General features: G+C 40.3%; 2 protein-coding genes across 5 annotated transcripts in view; one reads left to right on the top strand and one right to left on the bottom strand.

Annotated features, from left to right (window-relative positions):
* The window catches only part of LOC103005338 (IQ domain-containing protein F2-like), a 105584-nt gene that overhangs the window by 5321 nt on the left and 82383 nt on the right, over positions 1–17880 (top strand). The window lies entirely within an intron of this gene.
* On the bottom strand, positions 12013–12608 carry IQCF6 (IQ motif containing F6). Of its 2 annotated transcripts, none has more exons than XM_057555717.1 (2): positions 12594–12608; positions 12013–12381 (listed from the first exon to the last, which is right to left on the bottom strand). In XM_057555717.1, exons 1-2 carry the CDS (start codon positions 12606–12608, stop codon positions 12013–12015), a joined length of 384 nt encoding a protein of 127 aa, XP_057411700.1. The 2 variants fall into 2 exon arrangements, with proteins under 2 accessions (XP_057411700.1, XP_007168704.1); XM_007168642.1 differs by lacking the exon at positions 12594–12608 and adding an exon at positions 12491–12509 and having other exon boundaries at positions 12013–12386.

Raw genomic sequence — 17880 nt, 5'->3', positions numbered from 1 at the left:
GAAGCGTGGAGTTCTAACCATTGGACCACCAGGGAATTCCCTATTTGGGATGTTCTATATGTAGGATCATGTCATCTGTGAACAGAGATAACTTTACTCTTTCCTTTCCAATTTGGATGCATTTAATTTCTTTTTTCTTACCTAATTGCTGGTTAGAATTTCAATACAGTGTTGAAAAACAGTGAAGTGGGCATTCTTGTCTGTTCCTAATCTTGGTGGAGAGGAAACCCTCAGTCTTTCACCTTTGAGTTTGATGTTAGCTGGGGTTTTTTTCATAAATGCTCTTTGTCATGTTGAGGATCTTCCATATTTTGTTTGTGTGTTTGTTTTCTGAGTGTTTTTATCCTGAAAGGATGTTGGATTTTGTCAAAAACTTTCACTGCATCAATTGAGAGGATCATGTGAATTTCCCCCCTTTGTTCTATTGATGTGTTGTATTACTTTGGATGGTTTTGTATGTTGAACCTTAAATCCTGGGGGAAAACCCCACTTGGTCATGGTGTACAATCCTTTTAACATGCTGTAGGATCTTCTTTATTAATATTTTGTTGAGGATTTTTGCATCTACATTCATAAGGGATATTGATACGCAGTTTTCTTTTCCTGTAATGTCCCTCTCTGGCTTTGCTATGACGGTGGCCTCATAGAATGACTAAGAAGTGTTCTCTCCTATTTTCTGGAAGAGTTTGAAAAGGATTGATATTAATTCTTCTTTAAATATTCATTTAGAATTCAATGGCAATGGCACCTGATCCTAAACTTTTTTGGTTGGGAAGTTTTTGATTAGTGATTCAGTCTCTTTGTTATAGGTCTATTCAGATTTCCTGTTTCTTCTTGGGTCAGGTTTCATAATTTGTGTGTTTCTAGGAATTTGTCCATTTCATCTATGTTATCCATTTCATTAGGGTACAGTCGTTCCTAGTATTCTCTTATAATTCTTTAAAAAACCACTATATTGAGACATGATTGACATACAAAAAGCTGTACATATTTAACATATACAACTTGATGAGTTTGGAGATAAGTATACTCCCATAAGATCGCCAGAATCAAGACCATGAAGGTATTCATCAGATCCAAAAGATTCCTTCCATCCCTTTATTTATTTATTAAGTTAAATAATTTTTTCTTTTGTGGTAAGGGCTCTTAACATAAGATATACCTTATTAGCAAATTTTAAGTATACAATACAGTATTGTTTAATTAACATAGGCTCTATGTTTACAGTAGACCTCCAGAATTTACTCAGACACTTCTCCATTTCTCTCTCCTCCCAGCCCTGGTAATCATTATTCTACTCTCTGTGAGTTCGACTGGTTTAGATTCCTCATAAAGGTGGGATCATGCAGTATTTGTCCTTCTATGTCTTGCTTATTTCATGTGGTGTAATGTCCTCCAGGTCCATCCATGTTGTTGCAAGTGGAAGGATTTCACTCTTTTTCATGACTGAATAATATTCCAATGTATATATATGTGTGTGTGTGCACACATTTTCTTTATATATATCATTTTCTTTTTTTTTTAATTTTTAAATTTTATATTGGAGCATAGCTGACTGACAATGTTGTGATAGTTTCAGGTGCACAGCAAAGGGACTCAACCATACATATACATGTATCCATTCTCCCCTAGACTCCCCTCCCATCCAGGCTGCCACATAACATTGAGCAGAGTTCCCTGTGCTGTACAGTAGGTCCTTGTTGGTTATCTATTTTATTTTATTTATTTATTTATTTTAAAAACCAGTTTATTGTTTCTATTTTTATTTATTTATTTATTTATTTATTGGCTGTGTTGGGTCTTCGTTGCTGTATGCGGACTTTCTCTAGTTGTGGCAGAGTGGGGGCTACTCTTTGTTGCGGTGTGCGGGCTTCTCATTGCGGTGGCTTCTCTTGTTGCAGAGCACGGGCTTCTAGGCATGCGGGCTTCAGTAGTTGCAGCATGCAGGCTCAGTAGTTGTGGCTTGCCGGCTCTAGAGAACAGGCTCAGTAGTTGTGGCGCAGGGGCTTAGTTGCTCTGCGGCATGTGGGATCTTCCCGGACCAGGGATCGAACTCGTGTCCCCTGCATTGGCAGGCGGATTCTTAACCACTGCACCACCAGGGAAGTCTCTGGTTATCTAATATAGCAGTGTGTACATGTCGATCCCAACTCCATAACTATCCCTTCCTGCATCCTTCCCCCCTGGTAACCACAAGTTCTGTCTCTAAGTCTGTGAGTCTGTTTCGTTTTGTAAATAAGTTCATTTGTATCCTTTCTTTTTAGATTCTACATGTAAGTGATATCATACTTGTATATATAATTTTCTTTATCCATTCATCTGTTGATGGATATTTAGGTTGTGTGTATATCTCGGTTACTGTGAATAATGCTGCAATGAACATGGGAGTGCAGATATCTCTTTGAGACCCTGGCTTCAATTCCTTTAGATTATATACCCAGAAGTGGGATTTCTGGATCAAATGGTAATTCTGTTTTTAATTCTTTGAGGAAACTTCATAGTGTTTTCCATAGTGGCTGCACCAATTTACATTCCCACCAGCAGTGCACAGGGGTTCCCTTTTCTTACATCTTTGCCAGAATTTATTATCTTGTGTTTTTGTTAATAGCCACTCCAACAGATGTGAGGTGCTATCTCATCATGGTTTTGACTTGAATTTCCCTGAGCGCCATATGCAGCAATGTCCAGCACATCAGTGTACTTCATCACTGGGCTTGTTGCCTTCATGGATGCTCTTGCTCTTTTTGTGTTTTTTTCTAGGCAGAGACAGAACTTCTTGCCACCCTTCTCAGCCCCAGGGTCTCTCTCTGGAACAGCCTGGATTCTTCTTTTTAACAATCAGTCCTTGCTCAAAGTTAAGGAAAGTTAGCAGGACACTGACTTGGAGCCAGGACACCTGAGTAGTAACCTCTCTCCCCCTAAGGGCATATCACCTTGTTCTTTGAGTTTGGGCTTCCTGTTCTTTTTATTTTTTGCATGTTACATCTGGAGGATGCCATATGAGTTTCAGGAATTTCCTTGTGCCAGCCTTCATAATTTCAGGTCACATCCCTTCCCTCTAGATTCCACCCATGTAGTGACCCTCCTGCTCTTTTATGGCTAACCCTGCCAGTCCCAGCCCAAGGCTTGTGGCTTCCTATATGCTGCCACCTCTTCACCCAGAAGACTTTGGGCCTTTCTTATCTTTTCTCCAGCTTCTCTTTTCTTTTCTTTTTTTTTTTTTTAATTTATTTATTTTATTTATTTATTTATTTTTTATTTTTGGCTGTGCTGGGTCTTCGGTTCGTGCGAGGGCTTTCTCTAGTTGCGGCAAGTGGGGGCCACTCCTCATCGCGGTGCGGGGACCGCTCTTCATCGCGGTGCGCGGGCCTCTCACCATCGCGGCCCCTCCCGCTGCGGGGCACTGTGAATAATGCTCCAGACGCGCAGGCTCAGCAGCTGTGGCTCACGGGCCCAGCTGCTCCGTGGCATGTGGGATCTTCCCAGACCAGGGCTCGAACCCGTGTCTCCTGCATTAGCAGGCAGATTCTCAACCACTGCGCCACCAGGGAAGCCCCCAGCTTCTCTTTTCTTGATCCTCACCCGTTTACTCTTATTCCCTAACCATGTATTTCTAGTCCAGGTTTTCCATATACAGCTCCTTCTAATCCCTAGTCTGGTCCTCCCCTCCCACTCCTTGTTCACACTTTGCTGATTCTTCTTCCCACCATTCATTCTCCATCTCTCATCCAGAAACTACCCTCCCCCTAGTCTGGAAAGGGGAAGATAAGAGGGAGCAAGAGAACAATGTCAAGCTCTGGATATGGAAGACTCTGTATCCAACAAAAAGACCAGATTCTCTGCCCTGGGATACCAAGGGTTCATATTTAAATAGTTAAGATTCTATTTATTCCTGTGGAGCTCCCATGTATCTTTTGCTTCTGTTTTAATAAATACGCTTACCTACTCCTGCTGCCATAGGATTGTGTCTTTGATGTCTTCAATTCTAATACATTGGCCACTTTTCTGTTCTTATTACATGGATGAGTAGAAGATGTGGTGTTTTATTCCTTGTGGCTTCCTATCCTATCTCAGGACATATGAAGGCACATGATACCCCAAGTCTTGTGGAAACCACCAGAGTGGATCTGGCCATGGCTCTGGATGACAGCTAACACTCATGTGGTTGCTGAGAGTCCTGGCACTGGTAGGAAGGGAGAGGTGAGTTACAAGATCATAATCATAACTGTGACATAGGGGGTTTTATACCTACCACACAGCTGTGTCTTCTATAACAAGTGCCATGGAGCAGGTTGTGACAGCTGTCCACTCCACATCCATCAGAGATAGAGCAGAGCCCAGGATGGAAATATAGGGTCTCTGAGTCCCATCCACACCAGGATTCTCTTCTTTTGTAGCCCATCTATAATCCTTCCCTGTTACCAGCTACTTAGAAGAGCAGGGATATTGGTGCCACATATCCTCTCTCAGGCCTTATTAGGCTCAGGCCTTTTCTGTCTCCTCTCGCTCTGGGTTTCACAACTTGCATCTGTTCCTTCCTCCTTCTGTGGCTACCAGCACCCTCTAAGTCTGTGTCCTTATATTTGTACAATAAATTAATGACTTTTTGTTTTCTGGATTTTGTACACTGCTATGTTGGGGGTCCTCAGGAGCATCCTCAGATTTAGTGGTTCCCTAGGATTCCACATATAGATGTAACTGTGGCTAAGATTTATTCCAGTAAAATGATATAGGCAAAATCAGCAAAGGAAAAAGACAAAGTAGGTGAAGTGTAGAGGAAACCAGATGTAAGCTTCTAAGAGTGCTCTCCTATTAGAGTCAACACAGGAAGTGCTTGATTCCTCCAACAATGACTTATGACAACACATATGCCAGGGAGGATAACTTGAATCTAGGAGTCTAGGGTTTTATTGGGGTTCAGACACATAGGCACCCTCTGGATAGCATATACCAAAATTCCAGAGCCCCATAAGAAAAGCGGGTATTCAGCATAAACTACATTGCTTGTACAAACAGTTTAGATGAAGTAAATGACCTTATCAGTTAGGGAATTGTGGGAATACTGTCAAAATCTGAATTCCTTGACACCAGTGAATGGCTGACTTTTCAAGCATGCCTTCCTAAGGATAAGATTCTCAGGGCTGCTATGTTAACTCTTCTTCACAACTGGGAATAAAAAGATAGCAACCTAGGGGACATGTCAAACATATAGTGTTCATATAGCATATATCCCAAGACTTTGGGTTATTAGTCCCCTTGATATAGTAGCAGGACCTAAGACTTCTACTTGCTTGTTTAATCACCTTATGGATGGTGCTTGCATTGCCTTCCAGAGGAAGTGAAATCATACCAAGATTATATGTAACTCAGCTAGTTCAGGTGGAGGGACAAGTCCTGCAAGGACTTCCTTGCTTACCATGTTCTCCTGGACTTTTATGTGCTCAACATAAAAGTTGTATTACATCATGGCAGTGATGAAGTAGTCAGGAGGTTTTTACTGTTTCCATTAGCTTCAAGGAGTGTCACAAAAGGTAGCATGCATGATGAGAGACCATTCCAGGGATCAAGGAGAGGGTAGATAAGTCCTGGGGATCAAAGTAATGGAATTGTAGAAAGACCGGCATCCCAGAAACCTGAACTGGATGGGATGCTTCTCCAGAACTCAGGACTTTGTGGACCTGACCTCTTGGGTTCCTGTGGGTTTCTCTGCTTCTGTTACCTTCTCCTCCTGTCAACTAACTAGTGTCCTCATCTTCTCTCTATGGGCCTTCTCTATTTCATACCTTTTGTTTTCTCCAAATGTTCATGTTCTGTTCTCTATCTGATGGACTCTAAGACATGTGAAGCCTCAGCACATGTTCAATGATTTGCTCCCTATTTACTGTCAAATTCTAGCTCATGAGACTTTGACTGATTCAGATCTTCCTTGTTGGGCAGAGGTTTTTCATGCCATGCCATCTCGTAATGGATCAGGTTTTATGTGCTCTGATTGACATGAGAAATATAGCACAGAATGTAGATGCTGTGGGATATTTCTATCTGCAGGGTCTATTGACCAAGATATATCTATTAAAAACAGTTATGGATCTGGCCAAATTGGGTTTAAAAATGATGTACATTAGGCTATTAGGTTTCCAGCAATCTAGTGGCCTAGGAATCCTGATCAGTCTCCATGCTGAAAACAATTTAAAATGTTGAATAAAATTTAAAAACTATATTTTAAAAGCATTGATAGTATGGCAAGATGGAAAAGAATACTGAAACTCAAAACCAAATCAAGATGGGAGTTCAGAGAGTAACTGGAGTTCTAAAGTTTCCTTTTTGTCTTGAGGACATTTGCTAAAGTATGTGATTTTGAGCTCTGGTTGTCACAGCATTACAGGGATCAGGGGACAAGAAGACATGCCCAAGGTGGGAAGTCAAATAGGAGATCCTCTCCCTATATCTGGGACCCCCCAAATACCATCCCCCCCTCTCCAACCCTTGAACATGGCAGAGAACATTTCTTGAGTAGATTTTTGGGACTGTATAGAGGAAGAAAAATAGCTCCTGAGGATTTAAAACCAAAGACATCCCTCTTGCAGATTTTCAGCCAACCTCTTGCAGGTTTTCAGCCAAAATTCACACTACATAGATTATCCAAAAACATGCAAGCTGAGATTTTAGTTTGCAGTCCTTCTGGACTAATTGTCTGCCCAACCATCTGAGAGGAAAACCAAAATCCTCTCTGTAGGAACCTATATTCATCCCAGGAATCAAGTAATTCTCACAGGTAAAATGAGCAGATCACATTTTAAAAACCCTACCAAACACAAAAGGAAAGAAGGCACCATGAGAGTGAGAATTAGCAGGAATGGATCTGCAGAGACTTAAGATATTGATATGGTCAAGCCCAGAAATGAAGTAACTATTGCAATATTTTGAGATAAGTGAAAGACAAATATAAAAAATTCATCAGGAAACAAGAAACTATGCATAATAATCAAGCAAATTTAGAAACAAGCCAAATAAAACTTATAGAAATGAAATACAATAACTAGAATAAAAAATTAATGATAGGATTTATGGTTTCCAGTCCATCATGTGAGGACTTTAGAAGTCTTCACTCCATCCTAACAACAAGTAAAAAACTGAACAAACTAAAAAATCAAAATCTCTTCTTATTCTGTCAGAGAAGTAAGGTCACAGGGCAAACCATTGCCCCCCAAATTGAAGATACAGATAGATGGATACAGAGAATCATAACTTATCAGAGCAGAAACCTCCATGGGAACCAGTGTGAGTGTAGGAAAACCTGAACTATAATTGAGGAATTGCTGGAGGTTCAGTGTGGACAAGCATGAGAGATAAAAACACCAGAGGGGCCTAGCCATAGTGGAGCTCTCACATTTTGTGAGTTTAATCTCCAGAAACTCTACCAGGCCCTCACAGTGAATATCAGAGAAATATACCCTTGTGCTTCTGAAAGGGGGAGGGGAAATAAATCATTTTGAAGTATGTAAGAGCATTCTGTTTCCTTAACAAGGCCTGTCCTCGGGAGAAACTATTTTTACCAGAGCCTAACCTGCTGGCATTACATCACAGTCTAACCTACAAGGGGGAAGAGAAACACTCAACTCTGGTTGGCTCTGCTAACACATGTGGGAAGAGAAATACACAACTCCAGTCCCTCCAGCCAATCTGTTCCATGCAAGGAGGAAAAAACTTAGAAGCACTGGTGAACTTTACAGTCCAGGGACACAGCATCACCAAAAGACTGGGACATAATCACAGAACTATAGAATGCTTTACCTCCCTCCACACCTTACCACTACATTACTAAAGCCCTATTTACTGCAATTCCTTTTACCCAATACATCACATCTATCTTTCAACAAAAAAAATTACAAGGCATGCTAAAAGGCAAAAACAAACAAAAAAAAACCCCAAAGAAACAACAACAAAAAACAGTTTGAAGAGCCTAAACAAGCATCAGAACCAGAGCCAGATATGGCAGGAATGTTGGAATTATCAGACCAAGAATTTAAAAAAATATATTATTAATATGCTGTTGGCTTTAATGAAAAAACATCCAAGACAGATGGATAATGTAAACAGAAAGATGGAAATTCTAAGAAAAAATTAAAAAAAGAAATTCTAGGCTTCTGGGCTGGTGAACACATGAAGATTCTTGGAGAGTGGTACCTGAAGAGAAAGCTCCACCCTCCATCCCCCTACCTCACCCTGTGCATCTCTTCCATCTCTTCCTGAATTATATCCTTTTATAATAAAGCAGTAATCTAATAAGTAAAAAAAAAAGAAAGAAAAATTCTACACATTAAAAAAAAATTGTAACAGAAATGAAGAATGGCTTTGATGGATTCATTAGTAGAATGGACATGGCTGAGGAAAGAGTCTCTGAGCTTAGGATATGATAATAGACTTTCCAAACTAAAAAGCAAAGAGAAAAAGTCTGAAAAGAAAAAAACCAGAAAATTCAAGAATGGTGGGACAACTACAAAAGGTGTAAAATACGCATAATGGGAATGCCAGAAGGAGAAGGAACAGAAGCCATATTTGAAGCAATAATGTCTGATAATTGCCCCAAACTAATGTCAGATACCACATTAATGTCATCATTACAGATACTATGGTCATTAAAAACACAATAAAGGAATACTTTGAACAACTCTGTGCTCCCAAATTTGAACCTAGATGAAACAAACCAATTCCTTAAAAGACACAATCTGCCAAAACACACAGAGGAAGAAATAGATAATCTGGTAGGTCCATATCTATTATTTAAATTGAGTCAATAATTAATAACTTTCTAAATATAAAGTACTAGGCTCAAATGGGTTCACTGGTGAGTTCTACCAAACATTTAAAAAAGAAATTATATCAATACTCTATAATTTCTTCAGATAGAAACAGATGGAATACTTCCTAACTCATTCTGTGAGACCAGCATTACCCTAATACCAAAGCCAAAGACATTATAAGAAATGAAAAGTACAGACCAACATTTTTCCCAAACATAGATTTAAAAATTCGCAACAAAATATTAACAAAATCAAATCTCACAGTGTAGGGGCTTCCCTGGTGGTGCAGTGATTAAGAATCCACCTGCCAATGCAGGGGACATGGGTTCAAGCCCTGGTCCGGGGAGATCCCACATGCCACGGAGCATCTAAGCCCATGCGCCACAACTACCGAGCCTGTTCTCTAGAGCCCACAAGCCACAACTACTGAGCCTGCGTGCCACAGCTACTGAAACCCACGTGCCTAGAGCCTGTGCTCCGCAACAAGAGAAGCCACAACAATGAGAAGCCTGTGCACTGCAACGAAGAGTAGCCCCCGCTCGCCACAACTAGAGAAAGCCCGCGCGCAGCAATGAAGACCCAACACAGCCAAAAATAAATAAATTAATTAATTAATTTTAAAAAAAATCTCACAGTGTGTAAAAAGAATTGTACCACAATTAAGTGGAATGTATTTCAGCTATGTAAGGCTGGTTCAAATTTTAAAATCAGTTAATGTAATTCATAACTTCAACAGGCTAAGGAAAAAAATCACGTGATCATATCAAGATGTAGAAAAATACTTTGACAAAACCCAACATCCATGATGAAAAACTCTCAGCAAAATATAAATAGAGGGAAACTTCTTCAACTAGATAAAGAACAGCTACAAAAGAACCACAGCTAACATCATACTTAATCAAACTCAAAGCTTTTCTGCTAAGATCAGGACCAAGATCACTGCTTTTCAACACCATTAGCTAAAGCAACAGGACAAGAAAAGGAAAGAAAAGGTATACAAACTGGGAAGGAAGAAATAAAACCGTTTTTGTTCTCAGATGACATGATCATCTATGTAGAAAATCTGAAAGAACGAATACAAAAGCTCCTGGAACTAAGTGATTATAGGAAGGTTGACGAATACAAAGTTAATATACAAAGGTCAATTGTTTTCCTACGTAAAAGCAATAAAAAGCGGGGATTTGACATTAAAAGGACATTACCATTTACACAGCATCCTCCAAAGTGAAATACTTGATATAACTCTAACCAAATATGTACAAGCTCTATATGAGGAAAACTATAAATCCCTGATGAAGATATAAACGATAATAATAAATAGAATATGTATATGAATAGAAAGACACGATATTGCAAGATGTTAGTTCTTCCCAGCTTGATCTACAGATTCAACACAATTCCAAACAAAATCCCAGAAAGTTGTTTTGTGGACATCCACAAACTGATTTTAAGTTTGTATGGAGAGTCGAAAGACCCAAAATAGCCAAAACAATATTGTTTTTATTCATTCATCTGTCAATGGACACTTCGGTGGTTTCCATGTCTTGGCTGTTATGAATAATGCTGCAATGAATATGGGGGTGCAGATATCTCTTTGAGATGATGATTTTATTTCCTTCCCAAATATATCCAAAAGTGGGATTGCTGGATCATACAGTAGTTCTCTTTTTAATTTTTTGAGGAAACTCCATACTGTTTTCCATTGTGGCTGTAACAACTTACATTCCCACTAACAGTGCACAAGGGTTCCCTTTTTTCCACATCCTCACCAACGCTTGTTATTTCTTGTCTTTTTGATAATAGGCATTCTAATAGGTTTGAGGTGGTATCTCACTGTGGTTTTGATTTGCCCTGATGACTAGTGATGTTGAGCACCTTTTCATGGACCTGATGGCCATTTGTATGTTTTCTTTGAAAAAATTGTCTATTAAGCCCTTGGTCCATTTTTAAATCAGGTTGCTTGGTTTTTACGCTATTGAGTTATGTGAGATCCTTATAGATTTTTTATTGTTTGGATCCTTAGTATAGTTTCTTTTCTTTACACTTTACTAGTAATTTTTTTAAAAATGAGAATGAGTGCTTAATTTTAATCATATGATCTTTTTCTTCTTTGAATTAATCAGTTACAATGATGGATTTTTCAGTGTTGAACCATCATTGGTTTCCTGGCCTATTTTGTCATTATGTATATACATTTAAATATTGATGTTTGGGGAATTCGCTGGTGGTCCTGTGGTTAGGACTCTGCTTTCACTGCTGAGGGCCAGGGTTCAATCCCTGGTTGGGGAACTAAGATCCCACAATCCACATGGTGTGGCCAAAAAATACAAACACAAACACAGACAAACAAATGAAGAAAAAAAAATTGATGTTTGTAATTTGCTAATATTCTATTTAGGGTTTTAACAGTCCACCATTATGGACAGTGGTCTTAATTTACCTCTCTGGGGGTTTTTTTTTTTGAGTAAATTCTCATCATATTTTCCATTATAACTTTATTATTAAAGCAATGTTTTATACATCATGCTTACCTTCTTGGGTTTTTTTTTAACATCTTTATTGGAGTATAATTGCTTTACAATGGTGTGTTAGTTTCTGCTTTATAACAAAGTGAATCAGTTATACATATACATATGTTCCCATATCTCTTCCCTCTGCTGCTTCTGTGCTGGCCTTCCCCAGGGGCTGGCTTTGGCTGGCCATCCCCCATTGAGGCACAGTGCCTGTCCTGCTGTTACTCAGCTGGGGTACCCTGTCCTCCTGGCTCCCTGCTAAGCTCTGTGCTGGCCCTGAGGGCCCTGCCAATCACAGACCTGTGGAATCCTGGCCTTCCCAGCTGGCTCTGACTGCAGCCAGTCCTACCCTGAACGGAGATGGCTAGGCAGGGGCTGCAGAAAATAAAGCCCAATGCCTACCCCAACTTGTGGAGGGAGCTCTGATCAGGCTGGCTGAGGTGTCAGAGACTGACCTGGGCCCTGAGGTTTCTTTTGGGTGCAGGATTGGTCAGGTTTGCATTAGGAACAAGGGCCTAGTATGAGTTGCCCTGGCATGGGCTTTAAGACGATGCCAGGAAATCTTTTTTTTTGGGTGAAAGGCAGGAAGATAAGGGGCTGATCCCTCATCTATGGGTCTGATTTCCAAAGGGCAAGACCATGGTCAGTAAATGTCTTTATTGGAAGAGAGATCCAGTCTCCTTGGCTCTGCCAGCACCCTAGGTCATGAGGATTTCAATGTCGAGCTCCAGCCGGCTGGCTCTGACCTCATAGCGGCCCTGGATCAGGCCTCGGGTTTGGCTGGCATGCCAGCGCCAGTGAGACTGGATGATGCAGGCCGCTTGGTGTGCCTGGAGAAACCGTCTGCGGGCTTGCCACGTTCGAACCTGTGCCTGCACCTTCACCACTGCCCACTCCTGGCAGGTGTAGAGTCTTAGTGCCAGGCGCCGTCTTTGCTCCAGCATCTTGGCCTGCATCGACCTCCACCAGCACTGGATGACCCAGGCCCTGAGTGCTGCATGCAGTAACGTCCAGCGTACCATGTTGCCACGCCACCATGACTGAATCTTTATGGCTGCCTTCTCTAACTGATCGGGGGAAGGAAGAACATGGAGATGCTCAGTGGGGTACCCTCCCACTCCTAGACCCACCTCTGGTGCTGGGAGGAAAGGGGGCCTGGCCCAGGTAGCCCTGGCCTCTCATTTCTGGGCCCCATCCATCTTATTTCCAAACCCCTACTCACCTTTAGACACTGCTCATTATCCGCTGGGCAGATCCCTTCTATATGGGCCTCACTCACATTTTGTGTGTCCATGGCCCTGGTCTTTAGGGTCCACTCATCTATCACTTAGGCCACCCTAGTCTTTAGCCCCGCCCTCAACTGTTAGGCACCCCCATCACTAGACTCCGCCCACCTGCACACAAGGCTCCCCTCATCAGGTCCTGTCCATCCACATTTTGCCCACATCTCTTTCTCCTCTTCTTTTGTTTGTATCTCCTTAGGGATTGACCAGTCACCTTATTTATTGATTCCCATCATTTTGGGGGGCCTGCCGTTATCTCTTGCTTTCAGTTTATTTCTCAGACTTAACTGGTGTCTTAAGTCTTGCTCTTTCTACACCTTCCAGTCACTTATGTCTGTTCCTGCTGGTGGCAGTGAAGAGAGAGATTCATGCGGCTTTCCTTCAAGTAAGGGATTTTACTTAGGACTACTCATCACCAGTGTGGATTTATGGAAACTTAAGTGTCAGAGCCTTTGGGAGGGATCCAAGCAGTGTGTTCATGGGCTAGTATGTTTTTTGTTAAATTTGTGAAAGCAAGATACTTTAGCTGCAATTGGAGGGGGCCTCTGTCTCCACCTCTCTGACCCCCTCTGTCACCCTTTTCTTGTCGGGTGCCATGGAATGGCTGCAGTTTCTTTTGGAATGTGACTGAGGGGAAGCTGAGTTGGAATATACTTAGTTTGGGTTAATGTGATAGATTTATGTGGTTCACAGTCACCCCTGGGAATAGGTAAATTCTTGCTAGCGATTCTGCTAGCAATGGCTTCCAGGAGTTCTCCTTCCAGTTACGTCATCCATTCACCTGTATCATGGTATGAGGATACTGGCACAGAAGTGCTGCTATGGTGATATGGAGACTCCCTACTGTGCCCGGCAGCAGAAGTATACGTACAGGGGAGGAAAAGCAAGATTTGAAAAGTATGGAGACAAAAACCAGTCTGTAGAAAATTCTTCCTTTTATCAGGCATGTTAAACCGTAAGAGGTAGATTCTGTTCTCATTGATGCCTGATTAAAATTGAAGTTTTGTCTTGTCAGGAATATATTTGATAATGCAGTGACACAGTTATAAACATTCTAAGCTTTTTTTTCTTTTTTTGGTATAAATTTTCTGAAGTAGAATTTATCAGAATTCCAGCGATTATAGGGAACCAACCAGAACCGCTGTGAATGGTGCATATGTTGGCACAAGAAATCACATTTTATATATCTCGAATGTCAATAATAAACAAGTTTCTATAGAAAATCATATTGTAAAATCATCATACGAAGAAGTAATCAAAGGTTATGCAGCAAAAAATGTAGGAAAAATATTATAGAGGTAGGACACTTAAGTAATATATACATTGTTACGTTTGTGATATTTGCCAACTTTTTAAAATGTGTAATTTGATGTGATTTCTTTACTTGTCCTAAATATTCACTTGCCTAATTTTAAGTCTGTAATTTTGTATTCTTTTTCTTAAAGTAGGCCTTCCAAATTATATAAGCTTCAGTTCCCACAAAACCTGGGTCTGCCCTGCTGTGCTGTAAGAATGCAACTGTGTGGCAAGGGCCCATGGGAGCTCACAGAGAGCTGTGTTTCTAGGATTCAGAGTTAGGACTGGAACTGCAGACGCAGGTGATGCAGAGATGCTGTGAGTCCTTTGGGATTTGGGAGGCCATTCTGGCTCTGCCTTTAGCATGTATGGTATTGCTCATTTTTCTGCATGAGGATTTGCTGGGTGCCCACTGCTCGTGGGGCCACGCGCTGTGGCTCCTGTTTATGTGTTTTCGAGCCCTCTTACCATGACTCATACTAGTTGCCATGGCACTGTCCATTGGCATGTCTTACAGGTTCTGGCCCCATTGTCAAGCAAGCAACCTCTTTGCATCACATTAAAAGTCCTCAAGAGTGGACCCTGTTGCTTCCTTTAACGTCTGCAATCTGGGTGAGCAGAGTGCTAGTATCAGCCATCTCAAAGGCCTCTATCACTGCATTGAACCTTTGCTCCTGTTGTCAGATGTCTACTTCCAGCCCAATCTGCTGGATTCCGAAGAAGGGATCACTTAGAAGGGGGCTGTGGTTGTGGCCAGCACAATGAGGCTCAGTCCATCCAGGCTGGGTTGCCATGGTCAGAACACTAGATCCCACTGTTCCTTGTGGATCTCTCCCCTGCCCCACTCTGGCCTGGCTGTTTGTTGCCAGAATATCCTGGCTTTGTCTCCTTCTTAAAAGTCCCTGAAAAAACCTGCCAGCCCCTTTTATGTTCATGCTTTTGTAGTTATTCACAAAGTGGCAGCATATGGGGCCAAAGGGGAAGATGCATTCCCTGAATCCTACTAAGCATTCACAGACGGCACTCCTTGGTCTCTATTTCCTCACTGCTCCCCTCTCCAGCTTCTGCTTTTCTTTTTCTTGCTTAATTTTTTCCCCTGATTATAAATATAGTATGTCTGTTTCTAAAATTTCAAAAAATGCAGAGACATATAAGGTGGAAAGGGAATTTCCCTTGAAATTTACCCCCAGAGCTATTCTTTCAGACCTTATGCCATGCACAGACTTAAATTTTTTATTAAAAATTATTTACTTTTTTATTGAAGTATAGTTGATTTACAATGTTGTGTTAGTTTTTGGTGTGTAGCAAATCGATTCAGTTTTATCCATATATATATTCTTTCTAGATTCTTTTCCATTATAGTTTATATAATTTATTTTTAATTCATACATTTCAAAATAAATTTTGCTTGGCAATCAGTGTTTTCTGCCTTACATTATTACCGCTCCCAGCTTGGAGGGTATCCTGGACAATTAGCTGTGCATTTATGGACACAGAATATCCATGTACCTAAAGAAATAGAAAACTGTGTGTTTCTGTGTATCTTTTTTTTTTTTTTAATTTTTTTTAAAAAAGTAAAGTGTCTATTTATTTATTTATATTTATTTTTGGCTGTGTTGGGTCTTCGTTTCTGTGCGAGGGCTTTCTCTAGTTGCGGCAAGCGGGGGCCACTCTTCATCGCGGTGCGTGGGCCTCTCACTGTCGCGGCCTGTCCTGTTGCGGAGCACAAGCTCCAGACGCGCAGGCTCAGTAGTTGTGGCTCACGGGCCTAGTTGCTCCGTGGCATGTGGGATCTTCCCAGACCAGGACTCGAACCCGTGTCCCCTGCATTGGCAGGCAGATTCTCAACCGCTGCGCCACCAGGGAAGCCCCTGTGTATCTTTTTAAATTAATTGAGGTAAAAATCATATAATGTAAAATTAACCATTTTAACTATTTTAAAGTGTACAATTCGGTTGCTTTTAGTGCATTCACAATGTTGTACTACCATCACTACTATCTAAGTCCAGTTTCTAATTTCATCTAATTTTAATTCTAATTTCATCATCCCCAAAAGAAACCCTGTACCCGTTAAGTAGTCACTTGCCATTTTCTTTCCCTTGCCCCACACCCTTGCAGCCACTAGTCTGCTTTTAGTCTCTATGGATTTGCCTATCCTGGACATTTCGTATAAATAGAATCATATATTATATGGCCTTTTGTGTCTGGCTTCTTTCACTTAGCATGTTTTCAAGGTTCATCCATGTTGTAGAATGTATCAGTAACTTCATTCTTTTTTATGGCTAAATAATATTCCATTGTATAGATACATTTTGTTTATAAATTCATAAATTGACAGATATTTGAATTGTTTTCACTCTTTGGTGATTGTGAATCGTACTGTTGTGAGCATTTGTGTACAGGTATTTGTTTGAACACCTGTTTTCAATTCTTTTAGGTATATACCTAGGAGTGGAATTGCTGGGTCCCCTGGTAATTCTCTGTTTAACTTTTGAGGAACCACCAAACTGTTTTCCACAGCAGCTATACCATTTTACATTCCTACCAATCTCTACATCTCCACTTGTTGTTTTCCATTTATTTTTTATTATAGCCATGCTAGTGTGAAGTGGTGTTTCATTGTGGTTCTGATTTGCATTTCTCTAAGACTAATGATGTTGAGCATCTTTTCATGTGCTTCTTGGGTATTTATATATGTTTCTTTGGAGAAATGTCTATTCAAACAATTTTCCACTTTTTAATTGGCTTATTTTTAATTGGCTTACTTGTCTTTTTTGTTGTTGAATTGTGAGTCTTTTATATATTCTGGACACTATATCCTAACCAGATATATGATTTGAAAATATTTTCTCCCATCCTTCTGGTTGTCTTTTCACTTTCTTTGTTATGTTCTATGATGCATAAAAGTTTTAAATTTTGATGAAGTCCAATTTATCTATTTTTCTTTTGTTGCTTGTGCTTTGGTGTCATAGCTAAGAATCCATTGCCAAATCCAAGGTTATAAAGGTTTACCCCTGTGTTTTTTATTCTAAGAGTTTTTTAGTTTTATCTCTTACACTTAGGACTTCAGTCGATTATGCATTAATATTTGTAAATGTTGTGAGGTAAGAGTTCACCTTCATTCTTTTGCATGGGCTTTTCCAGTTGTCCCAGCACCATCTGTTGAAGAGATTATTCTTTCCCTTGTCTTGGTACCCTTGTTGAAATCAATTGAACATAGATCTGTAGGTTTACTTCTGGTCTCTCAATTCTAATCCATTGATTTATATATCTATCCTCCAACTTTATCTTTTTCAAGACTTTTATTCTGGGACCCTTGCAATTCCATATGAACGTCAAGATTAGCTTGTCCATTTCTGAAAAAAATAGGGGAGGCAGTGGGAATTTTAATAGGATTGCATTGAATCTGTAGGTCAACTGGGGGAGTATTAAGTCTTCTGACACATGAACATAAAATATCTTTCCATATATTTAGGTCTCCTTTAATTTATTTCAACAGTGTTTTATAGTTTTAAGTGTCCAAGTCTTGCACCTGCTTGGTTAATTTTTTCCCTAAGTAATTCTTTTTGATGCTATTATAGAATTGTTTTCTTAATTTCATTTTTAAAATCTCCATTGCTATTGTATAGAATTACAAATGATTTTTTAAAAATATTTATTTATTTATTTTGGCTGCACCGGGTCTTAGTTGCGGCATGCGAGATCTTTGTTGTGGCACATGGGATCTTTTAGTTGCAGCATGCAGACTTCTTAGTTGCGGCATGCATGCGGGATCTAGTTCCCCGACCAGGGATTGAACCTGGGCCACATGCATTGGGAGCGCGGAGTCTTAGCCACTGGACCACCAGGGAAGTGCCTAATTTTTTTTTTAATGAAGAATTTTATTAAATGTTTTTCTTTTTGCAACTGTAGAGAGGATTACATGGTTTTCCTCTTATATCTGTTAATATTGTACATTACATCAATAGATTTTTTTTACTGTGGAAA

Source organism: Balaenoptera acutorostrata, chromosome 10 (genome assembly GCF_949987535.1).
Source record: "Balaenoptera acutorostrata chromosome 10, mBalAcu1.1, whole genome shotgun sequence".
Classification (NCBI taxonomy): domain Eukaryota; kingdom Metazoa; phylum Chordata; class Mammalia; order Artiodactyla; family Balaenopteridae; genus Balaenoptera; species Balaenoptera acutorostrata.
The sequence above is the reverse complement of the archived record's forward strand: the minus strand, read 5'-3'. Positions and strand labels throughout refer to the sequence as shown.